The 17,687-nt window shown below is 37.7% G+C and overlaps 1 protein-coding gene across 2 annotated transcripts in view; it reads left to right on the plus strand.

Annotated features, from left to right (window-relative positions):
- Window positions 1-17,687, plus strand: part of grb10a (growth factor receptor-bound protein 10a) — a 71,859-nt gene that overhangs the window by 50,945 nt on the left and 3,227 nt on the right. For both annotated transcript variants that reach the window (XM_081376034.1, XM_081376033.1), the window contains 11 exons: window positions 5,404-5,560; window positions 7,764-7,879; window positions 9,267-9,341; window positions 9,589-9,726; window positions 10,433-10,543; window positions 10,750-10,848; window positions 11,738-11,815; window positions 12,410-12,526; window positions 13,938-14,004; window positions 14,787-14,874; window positions 14,966-15,059. In XM_081376034.1, the coding sequence (XP_081232160.1) occupies window positions 5,404-5,560; window positions 7,764-7,879; window positions 9,267-9,341; window positions 9,589-9,726; window positions 10,433-10,543; window positions 10,750-10,848; window positions 11,738-11,815; window positions 12,410-12,526; window positions 13,938-14,004; window positions 14,787-14,874; window positions 14,966-15,059 (1,140 nt within the window). The remainder of the gene's footprint in view (window positions 1-5,403; window positions 5,561-7,763; window positions 7,880-9,266; window positions 9,342-9,588; window positions 9,727-10,432; window positions 10,544-10,749; window positions 10,849-11,737; window positions 11,816-12,409; window positions 12,527-13,937; window positions 14,005-14,786; window positions 14,875-14,965; window positions 15,060-17,687) is intronic.

Raw genomic sequence — 17,687 nt, forward strand, 5'->3', positions numbered from 1 at the left:
ACGCGCGAATGGATTCAAACTGTTCAAGCATCAAACTAGACGCGATAGATGCAAATTTGACGCTCTATTCACGTTTGGTGTGAACGCAGCAAAATGAACAGGCTGCGATGTCAAGATTGCAATGCTGAAATGTGTGTGTGTGTGTGTCAGAGAGAGAGAGAGAGAGGCACGGGCGCGATCGAACAGTGGAAACATAAAAACATACTCCGTCATTTTCATACAGGACATCATTAAAACTGCAAAAAGTGTTAAGCCTACTTATATTTGTGTAAAACACAACATTGTGCTTTTGTCAAACTGTAAACTCTTGTCAAACTATAACTGTCACCCAACCAAAATCACACACACACACACACACACACACACACACACACACACACACACACACACACACACACACACACACACACACACACACACGCTGTTTAAAAGCAAAAATGATCTCATCTTTTGGACATTCATCATTGCATTGGTTTTCATTTCTTGTCCTAAAACAGAGCACTAATCTGTTTATTTTTAAGTTACACATTCTACATTGAATAAAAAAGAAAATCAAATGTGTTTTTAAATGTAGTATTATTTTATACAGAAATAAATTATTTATAATTCAGATGAGAATAAAGTTAAAGTTAATTCAAATTTTAAGGAAACAAATATATTGATCTGAAATATAGCAAATTAATTTTAAATTCATTCAGGTTAGCAAACATATCTCAAGGTCTTTTGAATAAAGGCTGGCAGTCTTTCATTATCAACTGTTGTTGTGGACTATATACTGGAGAAGTATTTGTTCTCCATTTGAGTGAGATGTTTTTATGTGGCTAATTGAGCAAAGTGCTTCCATTATATTTTATTATTATTAGTATTAGTTCAAGAATAAAATAAAAATATCGGATTGATATCGGTATCGGCAAATAGCCAAAGCTGCGGCATCGGTATCGGTATCGGAAGTGAAAAAGTGGTATCGGGACATCCCTAAAATAACGCGATCATCAACATTAAACAGCATATAAATAAAAAATGTTAATGAATGAAATGCCAACCCAGGACGAGGTGTAGGACTGTACAAGTTTTGGAGGTGTTGATACACTCAATCTACTCCACCTGTGTTTTGGTGGTCATTCTGAATCCCATCCAGATATAGTCTTTGACAAAAATGCTATTTTCTCAGCTTTTTGCTCAAAATGTTGCTTTTTTATGAAACTTTCCCACATTCAGGTGTTGATAAAAGAATAATACATGAAACTAGTATAAAAGTGATTTTTTTTTTTTTTTTTTTTTTTTTTTCAGGGTCTGTTCTTTCATTTGATTGCATGTTCAGATATTCACACAACAAAATATTCTGGGGGCCATGAAACTTTTGTGAAAATGATCAAAAATGCTAGCGCTGGCTGGAAACTTTTTAAAAACGCTGGCTGGGAAGAGTTAAATTGATGTCTATGCACAGTCTATGTCTATTTTTTCTTCATGCTAGCAAGTGCTAAACCCCCTCTTTTACTCGAGTACAAATGTACATTGTCGAGAACGGCAGTAATGTAGCGCAATTTGCTAAAGCAACATACTCTGCACGCAAATTATCAGATGCACGCTTTTTGTGTCGATGCCGTCAGTTTTCACCGCAACGGGTAATTTGTTTGGATGTCATGTATTTGACCTTTTATGGCATGACCACTTTACTGTTTTTACACTAGAGGTGGCATTCTGCCTGTTATTTAGGTACACGTACTCCTTTTAATGTTATTTTAAGGTGGGGTAGAATTAAATGAACGGCAAAACTCAGCATTTTGTTTGCGTACCCCAGTTTGGGAACCACTGTTAGAATGGAAAAGGGGACATATATCATAATGAAAAGAGGTGACTAGTTAAGTTAGGTAGACCATTTCCGGTAACCAGTCTCTTATTCAGTTCTGATAGCTCACATTTCTTGTTACTGATGTCTTTGGTCTTCCACTGTGAAGGTCAGTCTTGCTACTGTGTTAGTGTGCTGTGGCCAGTCAATTTAATTGTTGTCTTATCCATGTGTTCATGTATGCATGTATGCATCTGTGTGCTTGTGATCATAGCCAGTGCTTAATTTGCTTTTCTAGTGTTGTATCCATACAAATACAATTTGTTCCTCTCTCTTTCATTTCGGTATGTTTGAAAGCTGTTTACGGAAGAGCTTCTATGCTCCAATTGGTCATTGTCACAGATGTGACAGAGACCGTCATGGAAGACCAAATATTAAATGGAAAAATATTAAATATGCTTTCTCTCGTGACCTTGTGTATCTATCTATTGATCTATCTGTCTGTCTATCACTCTATTGACACTCTATTGATCTGTCTGTCTATCACTCTATTTGCCGGCAGTAGAACATACATGCATACATACATACATACATACATACATACATACATACATACATACATACATACATACATACATACATACATACATACATACATACATTTTAATTTATACATACATGTTCTGTATATATGTTCTGTGATATATAATATAATATATAATAATATATATATATATATATATATTATATTATATATCACAGAACATATATACAGAACATGTATGTATAAATTAAAATGTATGCATGTATGTTCTGTGATTATATAATAAATATATATATATATATATATATATATATCACAGAACCTAATGTATCATAAGTATTGGCCATTTACTGTGACCTCCATTCTATTCTTGGATTATCTCTTCCCCCTTATACAAACTGTGAACAATGCTCGGACAACCCTCTATTAACTCCCAACAAACACTTTGTTGCCATGTGACCCTCAGAATGTTTGCAAAACCTTTATTTAACATTTAAAGATCCTCCCATGTGACCGGCAGAGGCGGGACAGAACAGTTCAGAGCAAACGTTTGCTCGGAGCCACATGACTATAAGGATGCGTTTAAACAACATTGGGTAAACGCTCTTAAAATCGTAAAGCTTGTAGAAAATAGCATTTACGGCAGTAGAATGGTGCATGTATAACTCAGCGTGAGCAATGAAACAATGCTCTGCAAACAGTTCCCACTGCTATAATGGTCTTGCCAATAACTCAACCCCCAACATCCTTTTCTTCATGGTGTCGAGTCAGATTACATGATACAGTTGTCTCCCGTCTGAGACGACAGAATGGTGTGTTTTAGAATTTGTTTTTATTCTTTAACACACTTAAAGTGAACGTGCATATTTCAAATAGTGAGAAAATGTAAGGTATTGAGTTTGTTTCGTATGAGAAAGAGAATCACTCATTTTAGTGAAGTGTTGTGGGAGGAGGGATTTTGCCGGGATTTGGCCTCTGTTGTGTGTGTTTAAGAAACACTCTCCAGTTGAGATATGCTGAGTTTTGAGAAAAAGAGAGGGAAAGGTTTTCTTTGGCTGTGGAGTTCAAAGACAAACTTCAGGGGGGAAATGGGAGTGAAAAAAAAGAATGAGAACAAAATCTCACTCTGTGTGTGTGTCGTGAGAGCTGGATGTGGAGCTCTGTCTCAAGGCTTTCTGAGAATTTGAAACTTTGACAGAAGCCAAGGCAAAGTTTGATGTGGGGGGGAAAGAGAGAGTTAGGTTGAGGGAAAAGAGAGAGGGAGAGACAAAGGAAGGGATGATGAAAGGTAAGGGGAAGAGGGAGATAAAAATGGAAGGAAAGAAAGAATTGTGGTTGTTGGATGTGCCTGATGCTTTAGTACATATGTAATATAATGACAAATGAAATGAACATAAATTATTCACTATTTATTTTGCTTTCTTGTACCGTATTATTCCATAAAATGTATGTATTTTTTATTACATTTAAAATATTAAATAATATTTTTTTAAATGCTTGTTTATATATTAAGCAAATATCAGTTGATCAAACAGTTAATTATCAATATCAGTTGATTAATCAGTAATCTTGCCTATGTTATTATTGTTGAAACTTGAAAGTTAAATACCAGTAATCAAGTTATTTTATTACTTTATTTATTTTCTTTTTACTTTATTATTGATATGTTATCATATCTTGATATGTGTTATTGTAAAGCATGTTTCATGTCTAAATAAACAAAATAATATTATCAGTCACATAATCCATGTTGTATATTTAAATGAGATGTGACTGCAAGACGGCCTCAGTCCCCATTCATTTTCCTTGTTGAGGTTGCTCTTTCCCATAATATAGCATATTTTTATTCCATGGTAGAATAAAAGTTATACATGTTTGGAAAAACTAAATGATGTAAGTGAAGAAACAATTTTCATTATTGGGTGAACGCTCTATTTAATACAGAGAAACCTAGTGTAGCAGTTTTATTAACAACAAATTGAAGCACTAGTCCTTTTCTCTCTCACCTATACTTTCTTTCTCGCAGCTTAATCCACTGGAGTATTGTAAGGCACAAGCTGCTTGTCAGCTGAGTGTCTCTCCCTTCTTTCTTTTCTCTCTCTCTCTCTCCCCCGCTCTTGTTTCAGCAACTCTCTTGGTCTCATCTCAACCCTGTGCCCATTCTCAACTCCTCTCATCCTCTCGCTTTCCTTCCCTCCTCCCCTTCTTTCCTCCCTTGCCCTCCCTCTTTCTCTTTCTTTTTCTCTCACTCACTCACTCTCTCTCGCTGCGTGAGTGAGCAGAGGTTGTCTCAGAGAGAAAATGCCATCGTGTTCGCCGGACTGTTGCTTGTATCAGGCAGTAGAGGTAAGACTGACAGTAACTACTTTTTCAGAAGAGAAGCGTCCTGCAGATGCCAGTCTACAAAAAAATCTCAAATTTAGTCATGCAGATAATTTTTGTGCATAAATTGCACGCTACTCTGTGGGCTTCTTCCATGATTTTAGATGGTTACAGTGTTTGTTGAAATGTTTGCTTTTGTGGATGCATGTGTATGTTTAGGTGTGCGTTTACATACGTTTAAGTTACTAGTCATTTCTGTGTTGTGTGCACGGTCACTGGAAGAATTGAAAGCATTTCTCTTTCTTTTCCCTTTATCTGGGCCGTTGGCTTTGGCATTCATGTGAATTCAGCCTCTTAATGGAGTATATCCTCTTGTGCGTGCGTGCATGTTCAAGTCAGTCACGCTTATGTGAGCCGGGCTCAACCTAAACGCTAAGTGCCACATAAACATTGAGACATGCATGGTATGCAAGAACAAATAAACTTTTTTTTTCTCCTCCATCAAGCATAATTTTTACCGAAAAGTTTGTATTTGAACATATTTGTTACTTTGGACGGGTCACGCAGGACGAGCACAAGGCTAAGTTGTCAAAGCACAAGCTATTGTAATTATCCCATCTGGAGCATTGTGTAAAAGTGTGTCTCTAATTTTGTTTGACAAATTAGACTCATTAAGAACATGGCCGTGAGGTCATATTAAGCAACGTGCGCATCTGTAATGGACATTCTGTGTATGTGTGTTGAACAGATCATCAAAGTTTTCAGCGAGGATGGTGTGGGAAAAGTTGTGGAGGTCCCTGCCGACATGACGGCCAGAGATGTGTGTCAGTTCCTGGTCTACAAGACCCACTGCCTGGATGACAACTGCTGGTCGCTAGTGGAGCATCATTCCCTGCTTGGTCTGGGTAAGCCAAGCCATCATATGTGTATGGTCTTTTTCTGCATCTGTATGATTTATTCGTGCGGCACACACCCAGTCTAGGAGGACACGCTGTTCTGTCCAGGGACACTGGGTTCCCAGTGCACTGCACTGTGTAACAGGAAATCACCTTTCAGCAAGCCCAGACTCAGAGTCTTATATACACATACTTGTTCCCCTATTAACACTTAAGCTCTTAAATACGACATTATACATCACGCACGGCTGCGCATTTTGCATGCGCAGCAGCTCATAAGAGCGTCTAACCTGGAGGAAAGGAAAAGCGTTCACAATGCAGATGCTTTTGAGAAAATGAGAGCAGAGAAGGCGAGGTCATGAAGAACTAGTGCTTAATCTCGCCGGCAATCAATAAGGCCACGTGTGGCTGTGTGTTTCTCTGGCAGATTACAGATTAACCCTTGCCCAAATCATACTAAACAGATTTAACTCTGCCTGACCTTTAGAGATGCAGTCATTGGTCTTGTAGGGTGTTGAAAATCCCTTTGAGATTCTGAAATAATTCGGACTGACACAATCAGCTCTTTATTCGAATGCGTCTACTTTAAAGCCATCAAGGAAAGTTTTTACTTGTGCTTAGGCGCTGATCGTGCGGGTCACGTAGTATGATGTCAAAATGTGACAGGGTGTGGTCTGTTTTGGTCAGCTGACATCTCTAGAGAGGCTGAGCATTATGTGGTGTAGTTGGATGTGTTTCCCTCATCACTTCTGGAGACATCAGCGTGCCAACGTTACGGAAACCTTCTAGAAACGTTGCTCTTACGTAAGCCATTAGCAGAGAGACTCTGCTGACTTTGCTGCCATCAACCCTCAGTGCAATCAAGCTAATACATGACCTCATCCCTCTGCAATGCCTCTCGCTTTCCCTCGCTTTCTCTTTCATACACAGTCATGCTCTCTCTCCTTCTCTTGTGCTCTTCTCGGAGGAGTGAATTAGCGGATGAGGGATCAGATACACAACAGATACATTAGATGGGGTTTGAGCCAGTGCTTTATTGTCTTTGACATATGAGTGAAAAAGCATCGACATTACAATATATAGTTATTTTGGAACATTTTCTCATTACAGGGCATCACATAGTGCTGGATACTGAAATATTTGTAACGTTTTGTTTGTGTTTGTTGTTTAACCGGTAGAGCATGCCGTTAGCAATGCCGAGGTCATGGGTTTGATTCCCAGGGAACAAGTCGTATACTAAAAAACATTATAGCTTGACTCCACTATAAGGCACTTTAGATAAAAGCTTCTGCCAAATGCAAGAATTTAAATGTAACATTTAAATGCTTAACAGGAAATTACTGTATACTTCTAAAATAATTGAATTATTAAATACAAATATTAGAGCATGAATATATAAATCTTATATTAAAAGCACTTTAATATTTGTATATGTATTATATATTTTATGTGAATCATTTATTTTGTCATTTTTAATAACTATACACACACACATATATATTTTAGACATTTTTCAAACAAATTATAATTATCTCACCTAAACGTTTGATCATGCAGTGCAGTTTTGTTTTTACAGTGGTGCAATTTTGTTGCATAACAGCACTCACGCTGTTTGTGAAATTACGCCTCACAGAAGTTTTGGAATTACTTTGTAATCTATTTAATAAAGAAATTTGAATTGCGTCTCACCTCCAGCATTATAATTATTTACATGCCAGAAAGATATTGAGACACAGCCGCTGCATGTCATGCCATATACCTCTCACAGCAGGCGTGCTTCTTTATGCGTCGTCAAATTGTCGATCCAATTATTAGAAGCGATTATCAGCCGATCGGTAGCCGATCAATCTGATAACCCCTATATTTAAACTCGCTGCTTTTTTCAGTGCCTTGTCGGTTATTGCCTTGTGTATTCTCCTGTTTTCATGAATAAAGTCAGTTTTGAATATATTCCTATTTCCATTACAATATATACATGTATAATTTCCCCCCCTCTTGGAGCTGTGGCTTAGTGGTTAGCAGAAAAAAAAAAAAAAGACAAAGAATAAACTTCCCCCTGACAGACATTTTAATATTCCCACGCTTCAGAGGTCATAACTCATTCCATATGCTCTGATTCAAAGTGATCATGTGAAAATCCATTACTGCATTAACGGCCACCATACCAGTAACTAACATAGTTTTGATGTCATCTGTGTTTGTTTGAATACAGAGAGGTGCCTGGAAGATCATGAACTGGTGGTTGCGGTGCAGGCCTGCATGTCTCCAGAGAGCAAGTTTCTCTTCAGGAAGAACTACGCCAAGTACGAGTTCTTCAGAAACCCGCTGGTGAGTTGTTGCCTAGAACAACCGCTCCCATTCAGCCCACCCATGTGTTTCCTTACCTCTCAAGACCACCACTTCAAGCTTAAATCCCTTGAAATTAAAGTCAGATTATCTTCAAAAATCGCACTAAGAATACTTGAAACATGACCTGCAAGCTATAAATCCCTTAAATATGTAAATATGTCAAACAAACCAACAAGTTTCCACATTCTTGTTTTCCATATGCGAGAAAAAACGTCCTTGTTAATCCATTTCCAGCCATTCAAGTACAGCTTGTACATGTTCCACCTCACTAAGCAAGTAACCTGCTTTTTTAATTTTATAAGCCTGTACTCGACACCTTTTAACTGATGGCATTCGACAAGTACATTTGAACGTGTGTCGTATAAGCACCTTACGGTGTGAACACTGTGAACCATTTTATCATTCTTTATAAGCCATGGACTTTTTGTACGCTTGAAAAAATAGGTTCACGCAAAGGCTTAATCTTATTTGAGCCTGTGCTTTAGTATGGTATGTACAGTATGTGTCAGTGCTTGAGGCGTCTTTGGCCCGGTTAGTCCAAGTCTATTTGACAGAGCACTTAACCTGCTCTTGGTAATCCCTGGCTTTGGCAAATGCTTAGTGCAACTCACCCAAATTAGCTTTAGATGAGTTTCAGCTTGTGCGTATGTGAATTTGTGCATGCTTCATACCATGTTCAACTGGCAAAGGGGTAACGCCTGGATTTACTGATTATTCAAATATTTAGTTGTTGATTTAGTGTCAATTTTGCACTCTTGATATTTTGATCTTCTTTGTTGTGCACTTTTTTGCTGCATCGTGGGTAATTTGTAGATTGTACACACAAAAATCATTTCCCATTCATTTCCTATTGCGCAAACAACACAAGTGCGACTTTTTTTTTTTATGACCATTTAGCTTTTTTGAATCAAGATTTTTTGTGTAGTCACATAGCAACTGCCGCAAAAGTCACAGAGTTTCGTACAATTCCGAAGACGTAGCGATTTTTTTACATTTAAAAATAAATAAATTTGGTCTAAATTGGCCGAACAACACCAGAGGGCTAAATATAATCACATATATGAATCTATGTAAGGAGAGAAGAAGATTCAGTTAAAACCTTGAAGTTGTACATTCAATCCTCAAAGTTTGTCCCATTCTTTTGCACTCTAGAAAGAATCATCTTATGTAATTACATATTTAGGAGAAAGGCATTTGATCTGGGTCAGGTGAACCTAAAAACAGCTTAATTAAATATGGGATATGGCTTCCAATTACTAATCATTCACACTAAAAGGTATTTTTAAACACTTACTTCTGAGTTGCTCTCATATGTTCAGTGCAGACGGTCTTTTCTTACCTCTCTTCCTTTATCTTCCTCTCATAGAACTTCTTTCCGGAGCAGATGGTTGCATGGTGTCAGGAATCTAATGGCTCTATCCCACAGTCCCAGCTCTTACAGGTGAGGAAGGCACGCAAATGGATCTGATACACAGCACAATCTGGATTAGCCTACATTATGAACATGTGCGTCACACTTACATGCCAGTGCAGCCGAATGAGCATTTTGGTGGATTCAAACAGCTTTTGAACTGCACACTCATGTCTTGTGATAGCAGAAAGACTGTGTTATTAAAGCATGGAAGGCATCCAGGTTTGAAGAACTCATTTTCCAGATGGTCCTCTGCTTTTTTTCCCCTCCTGCACAGAATTTCTTGAATTCCAGCAGCTGTCCAGAGATCCAGGGCTTCCTTTATTTGAAAGAGACGGGCCGAAAGTCCTGGAAAAAGCACTACATGTTCTTGCGGCGTTCTGGGTTGTACTGCTCTACTAAAGGAATGTCTAAGGCAAGCTTCTTTTTAAACTTTTTTTAATGTTATATTATTAATTCTAGTCTCTAAATATCACGTTTATGAGCATATCAAGGTTTTTACAACTTTTGTTGTTATACATCTATTATTCGTACGTTTTTCTGCAAATAAATACAGTGAGCTACAAAAGTCCACACTGAAACTCTGAGATTCATAATCTAACTTGCACCTGAAAATAAAGTTTTAGGATTTTGGAAAAACAAAGAAAAGTTTGGACATAAAATGAACATTAACATATTAATATCAACTGTTTTATACAGAGATGATTAAAATATGTTTTACCCAAAAATTACAATTTCTAATAAATATTTAATGAATATTTAATATAGTTGGTATTGTAATGTTGTAAGGAGCTTAATTGTATATTATTATTGTTATTATTATTATTTATCATGAATAAATAAAAATAGATGATAGATAAAATAATTTGTTAATCTGTTAATAAATAAATGTATGCTTATAATGCAAATTAGTGCATAAAAGTAGTTTAGAATAATCCTAATTGAAAAGAAGAATTTTTACTAGAGGTGAAATGCTAAATACTAGACATCTCAGATTTTTGGGCCGTGTTGTATTTTATTTTAATAAATGATTTCAGGATAACTGTTTCACTGTTCATACCACTTGTTATGTAGGACTGTCTTTGGGAGTTGTATGATTAAGTTTTAACTGGGTTGTTTAGGAGCCAAGGCACCTGCAGTTACTGTCAGACTTGGAGGAGAGTAATATTTTCACTGTGACGACGGGCAGAAAGATGCACAATGCACCCACAGACTTCCAATTCTGCATTAAGGTGAGCAGGACGACGGTCAGTGTTGTCATGCCTAAAATGAACGGAATCAGTGGCATTGAGAATAGAGGAAGTATGGATGGTACAATTTCAAAATCAATGATTTTCCCCTTTAAATAACTACCCATGCCTCACCTGGTACAGTGCATGCTTGTCCTTTTTAACTTGAGTGCCTTGATTTGACAGTAGATATCTTGCTTGATTGACAGCCCAGTAAGGGCAGGACTGAACTGAAGGAGTTGAAGATGCTGTGTGCCGAGGACGAGCAGAGCCGAACGTGCTGGATGACTGCTTTCAGACTGCTCAAGGTATACACGCAAATCACTCTATACACACTCTTAAAACCTGTGTACATTTAGAAGTGGGAACTGTTTTTCTATATTAAAATACACTACTGTTTAAAAGTTTGGGATGGGTAAGATTAGATTTTTTTAAGTAGTCTCAAAATTACAGTAAAAACAGTCAAATTATGGAATATTATTACAATTTAAAATAACTGTTTTCTGTTTTTAATACATTTTTAAATTGTAATTTATTCTTGTGATGGTAAAGCTGAATTTTAGGCAGCCATTACTTCAGTCTTCAGTGTCACATGATCCTTCAAAAATCATTCTAATATGGTGATTTGGTGCTCTAGACACATTTATCAGTGTTGGAAAAAAAAATTTTTTAATGGAAAACATGATACTTTTCAGGATTCTCTGATGAACAGAAATTCCCCAAAACAGCATTTTACATTATAAATGTGTCTGGCTGAAAAAAAAATATTAATTTACTTAAAAAAAAATCTGTGTGCTAGACAGCTACTGTATAAGTCAGCTATTTGTTTACTTATTTTCTCTCAAGCTTATTTTTTTATTTTATTTTTTTTAAGAGTTGTATTATAAAAAAAGTGAAATAATGATAATAATAGACTACTATAAGTGAGCCATTTGTTGTAACATGCATAATATTTCATTTTTATTTTACTTTTGTTTTTGTTTTTAGAGGCTTGGAAAATCTTAAATAATACAATTTATAATGATCATAATAATAACAACAACAGTAATAGGAAACTATTTGGGAACATTTTACATGCTTAAACTTTCATATTGTTTAGTCACAACAGACTTGGTGTGAACAAGCTTTTACTCCGATATCCCCTCACACTCTTGTCCATTCTTGTTAACTCGTTCATATGCACTCTATTCTTTCTAGTTTGGAATTCTGCTATATCAGAACTACAAGACCCCACACCAGAGAAAGACTGCCATATCAAACTTCACCACACCTGTGGTAAGAAACATGTTAATATGTTACTTAGTGCTGACTCTCTAGTGCAGTTGATGGGTTAAATGTGCTGCTTTCACGCTTCTGTGAGTTCACCTGGTATTATATGCACCTCGTGTCCTCATGAGGAACGCTCTTGCTGAGAGTTCACTTAATCTGCTCATAACAGTATGAACAGCGTGCTAATGAAGCGTGCGGCTATAGATTCCTTTACGCCGATTTGCATTGGGAACTTTCATGCTGGGGAAATGTACGAAACACAGTGCTTGCTGTAAGGATTCATTTAGAAGGTATTTAATAAGGCTTTAGTGGTTTAATCAGAGGGGTATAATGCCGATCATAATAGGTTGTTTTTGAGAACAACCTGTAGGTTTTGGTCATAGACTTTAGCTGCTTTTCCACTGTCGGGCCGAACGGTAAGAAACGGTTCCAGTTATATTTCCACTTGAGCCTGGTACGGCACGGCTCGATTTCAAACCGTTCTCGGCCTGATATTCTCAGCATGGTTGGTAATGCTGTTCTAAGTAATAGACAACTTAGAACTTAGCTGAGTTCTAAGTAATAGACAACTGATCAAGTGCTATACTGTTTTTACTATAGCGGAGTGTGTCAGAGAATTCGCTGGTCGCCATGGATTTCTCAGGAAGGACGGGTCGTGTGATTGACAACCCTGTGGAGGCTCAAAGCGCTGCCATGGAAGAGGGACACACTTGGAGAGTGAGTAGTTAGATACAAGTTTACTCAAGTTAAATCCTCTGTCAGTTTGTCAGTAATGAATTACGGGAAGGGGTGTCCAATCCTGCTCCAATCCAGGACACACTTGCTGAGTCCCAATTCGCATACTATCCGTCCTAAATAGTATGTGAAACTAGAATTAGTACGTCCCAAATCGTAGCATGTTGAAAAGAGTATTCCAAAGATACCCGGATGGTCTACTATTTCCGGTTAGAATTCGAAGTGCAGATCAATGCACACTCTAACGGCTAATATTGCCCACAACCCATTGCGTGCGGGAGGGAGGAGCTTTGCGGTGATGATGGTGATGTAAACCTGGCAGTCGGATGCAGCAACGGAGATGCGCCCTCAGTTTTTAAGTGTAAGAATTCAAATGTTTAACCCTAATTAAAGTTATATTTTATTGTCTCGTAATATTAATGGGTTTCTGTTGTGCCAAAAAAGTACCGTGTTTATCTTGTAGGGTCCGATGAAGATACCGAGCGCCTCATTGCAGGCTACAAAACAATAAATAAATAGGCTCTAGTACAGTGTCATGCAAGTGTCTTTTTTTATGTATTTCTTTTTATGTTTGTGTCTGACTTATTTGTAGTAATACTGTGGCTGTACATATGTTAACTTTATCAGTCCAACCAAAGAAACATGGTTACTACACTTTTACTATAGTAAAAGCATGGTTCATTTTCATCGGGGTATTTTTAAGTATTATACATAAGTATAAGATTAAGTATAAAATACGTTAAACAATAGTTACACTATAAACTTTAAATATTTTAACTCAGAAAATAAGTAGCGCTAGCTTTCGTTACACACATTTGCACATGAACGTCAGAACCAGCCGCCTCACAAACGACCTGCGTTTGGTTGATCTACGACGACGCCCTGCTTCACTCCTCAATTTGGTAAACACATTGTAAATGTATTGTGGAAAAAAAGATGGGAATAGTAAATAAAATTATATTGCATATATAAGAATGAATGAAATGTTAAATGTTTTGTTAACAGTCGCGGTGTGCGTAACTAGGCAACCACGTTCAAGTTCACGTTGCATGACGTCATCGAAGTTTGTCCCAGAACGTGCATACTTTTTTGCTACACACTCAAAAGTATGTACTTTTTCATCACAAAAAAAGTACATACTTTTAGGTCGTAGTATAAGTAGGCGAATTGGGACTCAGCCACTGTCCTGTCGAGTTCAGCTCCAACCCCAATTAAACACACCTGAACCAGTTAATCAAGGTCTTACTAGGCATACAAAGAAACTTCCAGGCAGGTGTGTTGAGCCAAGTTAGAGCTAAACTCTGCAGGACAGTGGCCATGCAGGACTGAGTTTGGACACCCCTGAATTCGGGTTTTTAGGTCATTCATAATAATTTTTTTAATCTCTGTACAGAAGCGAAGTCAGAGAATGAATGTTTTGGGAAGCCCCAGTCCTCTACATCCATCACCGTTAAGTTCAGGTGAGTACTTCAGTATTTACTTCAATGTTTAGCGACTACAATATCAGTTGATTTAAAGAGGATCTATTATGTCCTTTTACAATGACTTGGTTTTGTTTTTAGGGCCTACTAGAATGTGTGTTCATGCTCGAATGTTGAGAAAACACATTATTTTTCACATATTTTACTTTGTAGCAGCACCTCTCTTCCCAGTCTGTAAGTAACGCTCTGGGGTGCGTTTCCCAAAAGCATTGTTAGCCAACTATAGGCGCAAGTTCAATTGAACTCTATTGGTAACAGCTGAACTTGCGACCATGGTTGGCTTTGGGAAACCAGCCCTGTTTAGTTCCTCTCTCAATTAAGCCCTTTCTTCCGAAAAGCACAATGTGCTCTGATTCGTCGGCTGGACCAGTGTGTTGTGATTTGTCAACCGTTTTGAGCGCATTTCAGAAATGCCACGCCCCTTGTTTCAACACACTGCTGACACAACTCAACCAGGCCTCACCTTTTTTTGCGTATGCCTTGGGCGGGAATTTTGTGATGTACGTTCTTGGAAGGAAACTACAATTGAGGTGTTTCAGGGAATTCAGAAACAGTGCTTATTGATATAGAGAATTACTCCCTTTAGAGTAAACTTTGTGCTTTGTTTAACTTTGCAGACCTTTTTCATGCTCAAACAGCAACATTACACACTTAGAAGTTGAAAAGGTAGTAAAGCATAATAGATCCTCTTTACATGGTACTTTAATCTATATAACAATATTTCATGCCTGTAAATGTGCACTTTGCGCTCATGTCCCCAGTGATTCACAGGACGCAGTTATGGTTCCATGGCCGCATTATGAGAGAGGAATCCCACAGGATGATTATGCAGCAGGGCCAAGTTGATGGGTATGACATTTTCCATATTGATATGATAGGCAATATTATCTGCTGTTTTGAAAGAGGGCAGGCAAATTAATCATAGTCTTTTGCCTTGCAGGTTATTCCTATTGAGAGACAGCCAGAGCAATCCAAAAGCATTCGTTCTCACTTTGTGCCATCATCAGAAGATTAAACACTTCCAGATTTTACCTGTGAGTCCCTTATAAACATCGAATACATATTTCCTATTGCATGTATTAAAGGGATAGTTCACTTTGAAAATAAATTTTGGTATGTTTTAGCTTACCTCAAGGGCATCCAAGATGTAGGTGTCTTTGTTTCCGCAGTAGTTTCAATTTGGATATTTTTAGGTCAAACCGTTCTTGTCTGTCAGTCATATAATGCAGGTCTATGGACACTGTCTCAAAACACAAGCACAGAGTCCAAATTAAAACAATTCCCCATCGTCCAAATTAAACAATTCCCCATCGTAAGTACACATTGATGGCCTAAGACACGAAACGAGTGGTTTGTGTGAGAAAATGAACAGTATTTATATCGTTTTTACCTCTTGTAACACAGCACACGTCCAAATGATCTGACGGCGCGGGCGGGTATAGATGTATACATAGATGTCGCCTTGGCTACGGTTTCGTTCCAAAGAACTGCAGTAGCAAAGGCGACATCTAGTGTATACATCTATACCCGCTCGCGCCGTCATATCATTTAGACGTGTGCTGTTTTCAAGAGATAACAACGATATAAATACTGTTCATTTTCTCACACAAACCGCTCGTTTCGTGTCTTAGGCCGTCAATGTGTACTTACGATGGGGAATTGTTTAATTTGGACGACGGGGAATTGTTTTAATTTGGACTCTGTGCTTGTGTTTTGAGACAGTGTCCATAGACCTGCATTATATGACTGACAGACAAGAACGGTTTGACCTAAAAATATCCAAATTGAAACTACTGCGGAAACAAAGACACCTACATCTTGGATGCCCTTGAGGTAAGCTAAAACATATCAAAAATTAATTTCAAAGTGAACTATCCCTTTAATATTATGTATAATTGGGGAGAGCGGGGCAAACTGCAAATTTTTTCTTATACTTAACATTTTCAAAAGTTAATAAATTGTCCAGTCTGCACACACAAATAGCTCTGTTATATTCAATGATTTTCACATTCACAAGTGCAAGTACAAAAAGTAGGAAAACAAATCCCACTATATCCTGGTCTAATATTATATTTTGGGCATGTCAGTGAATTCCCACTGTTCAAAAACCATTTTTGTAGCTGAAAATAAGCCATGATTAATGAAAGGAAACACTATTAAACTTTTATCAATTGTCAAATATTGGTTATGTTAATTATAAATTAATGATAATTTGTAAATGTATGATTTGTTTATATTATTGTATTATATTATTTGTACTTAAATAGTGAATTATACATTTTTATTTTATTTAGTGTCATTTTTTTAATATTAGTATTTAGTAATGGGCACATACCCCTATCTCCTTTATACACTCACCTAAAGGATTATTAGGAACACCTGTTCAATTTCTCATTAATGCAATTATCTAAAATCAACCAATCACATGGCAGTTGCTTCAATGCATTTAGGGGTGTGGTCCTGGTCAAGACAATCTCCTGAACTCCAAACTGAATGTCAGAATGGGAAAGAAAGGTGATTTAAGCAATTTTGAGCGTGGCATGGTTGTTGGTGCCAGACGGGCCGGTCTGAGTATTTCACAATCTGCTCAGTTACTGGGATTTTCACGCACAACCATTTCTAGGGTTTACAAAGAATGGTGTGAAAAGGGAAAAACATCCAGTACGCGGCAGTCCTGTGGGCGAAAATGCCTTGTTGATGCTAGAGGTCAGAGGAGAATGGGCCGACTGATTCAAGCTGATAGAAGAGCAACTTTGACTGAAATAACCACTCGTTGCAACTGAAAGTATGCAGCAAAGCATTTGTGAAGCCACAACACGCACAACCTTGAGTCGGATGGGCTACAACAGCAGAAGACCCCACCGTGTACCACTCATCTCCACTAAAAATAGGAAAAAGAGGCTACAATTTGCACGAGCTCACCAAAATTGGACAGTTGAAGACTGGAAAAATGTTGCCTGGTCTGATGAGTCTCGATTTCTGTTGAGACATTCAGATGGTAGAGTCAGAATTTGGTGTAAATGAGAACATGGATCCATCATGCTTTGTTACCACTGTGCAGGCTGGTGGTGTAATGGTGTGGGGGATGTTTTCTTGGCACACTTTAGGCCCCTTAGTGCCAATTGGGCATCGTTTAAATACCACGGCCTACCTGAGCATTGTCCATCCCTTTATGACCACCATGTACCCATCCTCTGATGCCTACTTCCAGCAGGATAATGCACCATGTCACAAAGCTCGAATCATTTCAAATTGGTTTCTTGAACATGACAATGAGTTCACTGTACTAAAATGGCCCCCACAGTCACCAGATCTCAACCCAATAGAGCATCTTTGGGATGTGGTGGAACGGGAGCTCCGTGCCCTGGATGTGCATCCCACAAATCTCCATCAACTGCAAGATGCTATCCTATCAATATGGGCCAACATTTCTAAAGAATGCTTTCAGCACCTTGTTGAATCAATGCCACGTAGAATTAAGGCAGTTCTGAAGGCAAAAGGGGGTCAAACACAGTATTAGTATGGTGTTCCTAATAATCCTTTAGTTGAGTGTATTATGGAATAGCATTCCATTTTTTTATTGAGAGATTGGCTAATTTTAGGCTTTTGTTATCTTGTCAGGAGAGTTTAATAATTAAAAAAATGTATTCACTGATTTCTCT

This window comes from Scardinius erythrophthalmus, assembly GCF_964197995.2.
Source record: "Scardinius erythrophthalmus genome assembly, chromosome: 10".
NCBI classification, from domain to species: domain Eukaryota; kingdom Metazoa; phylum Chordata; class Actinopteri; order Cypriniformes; family Leuciscidae; genus Scardinius; species Scardinius erythrophthalmus.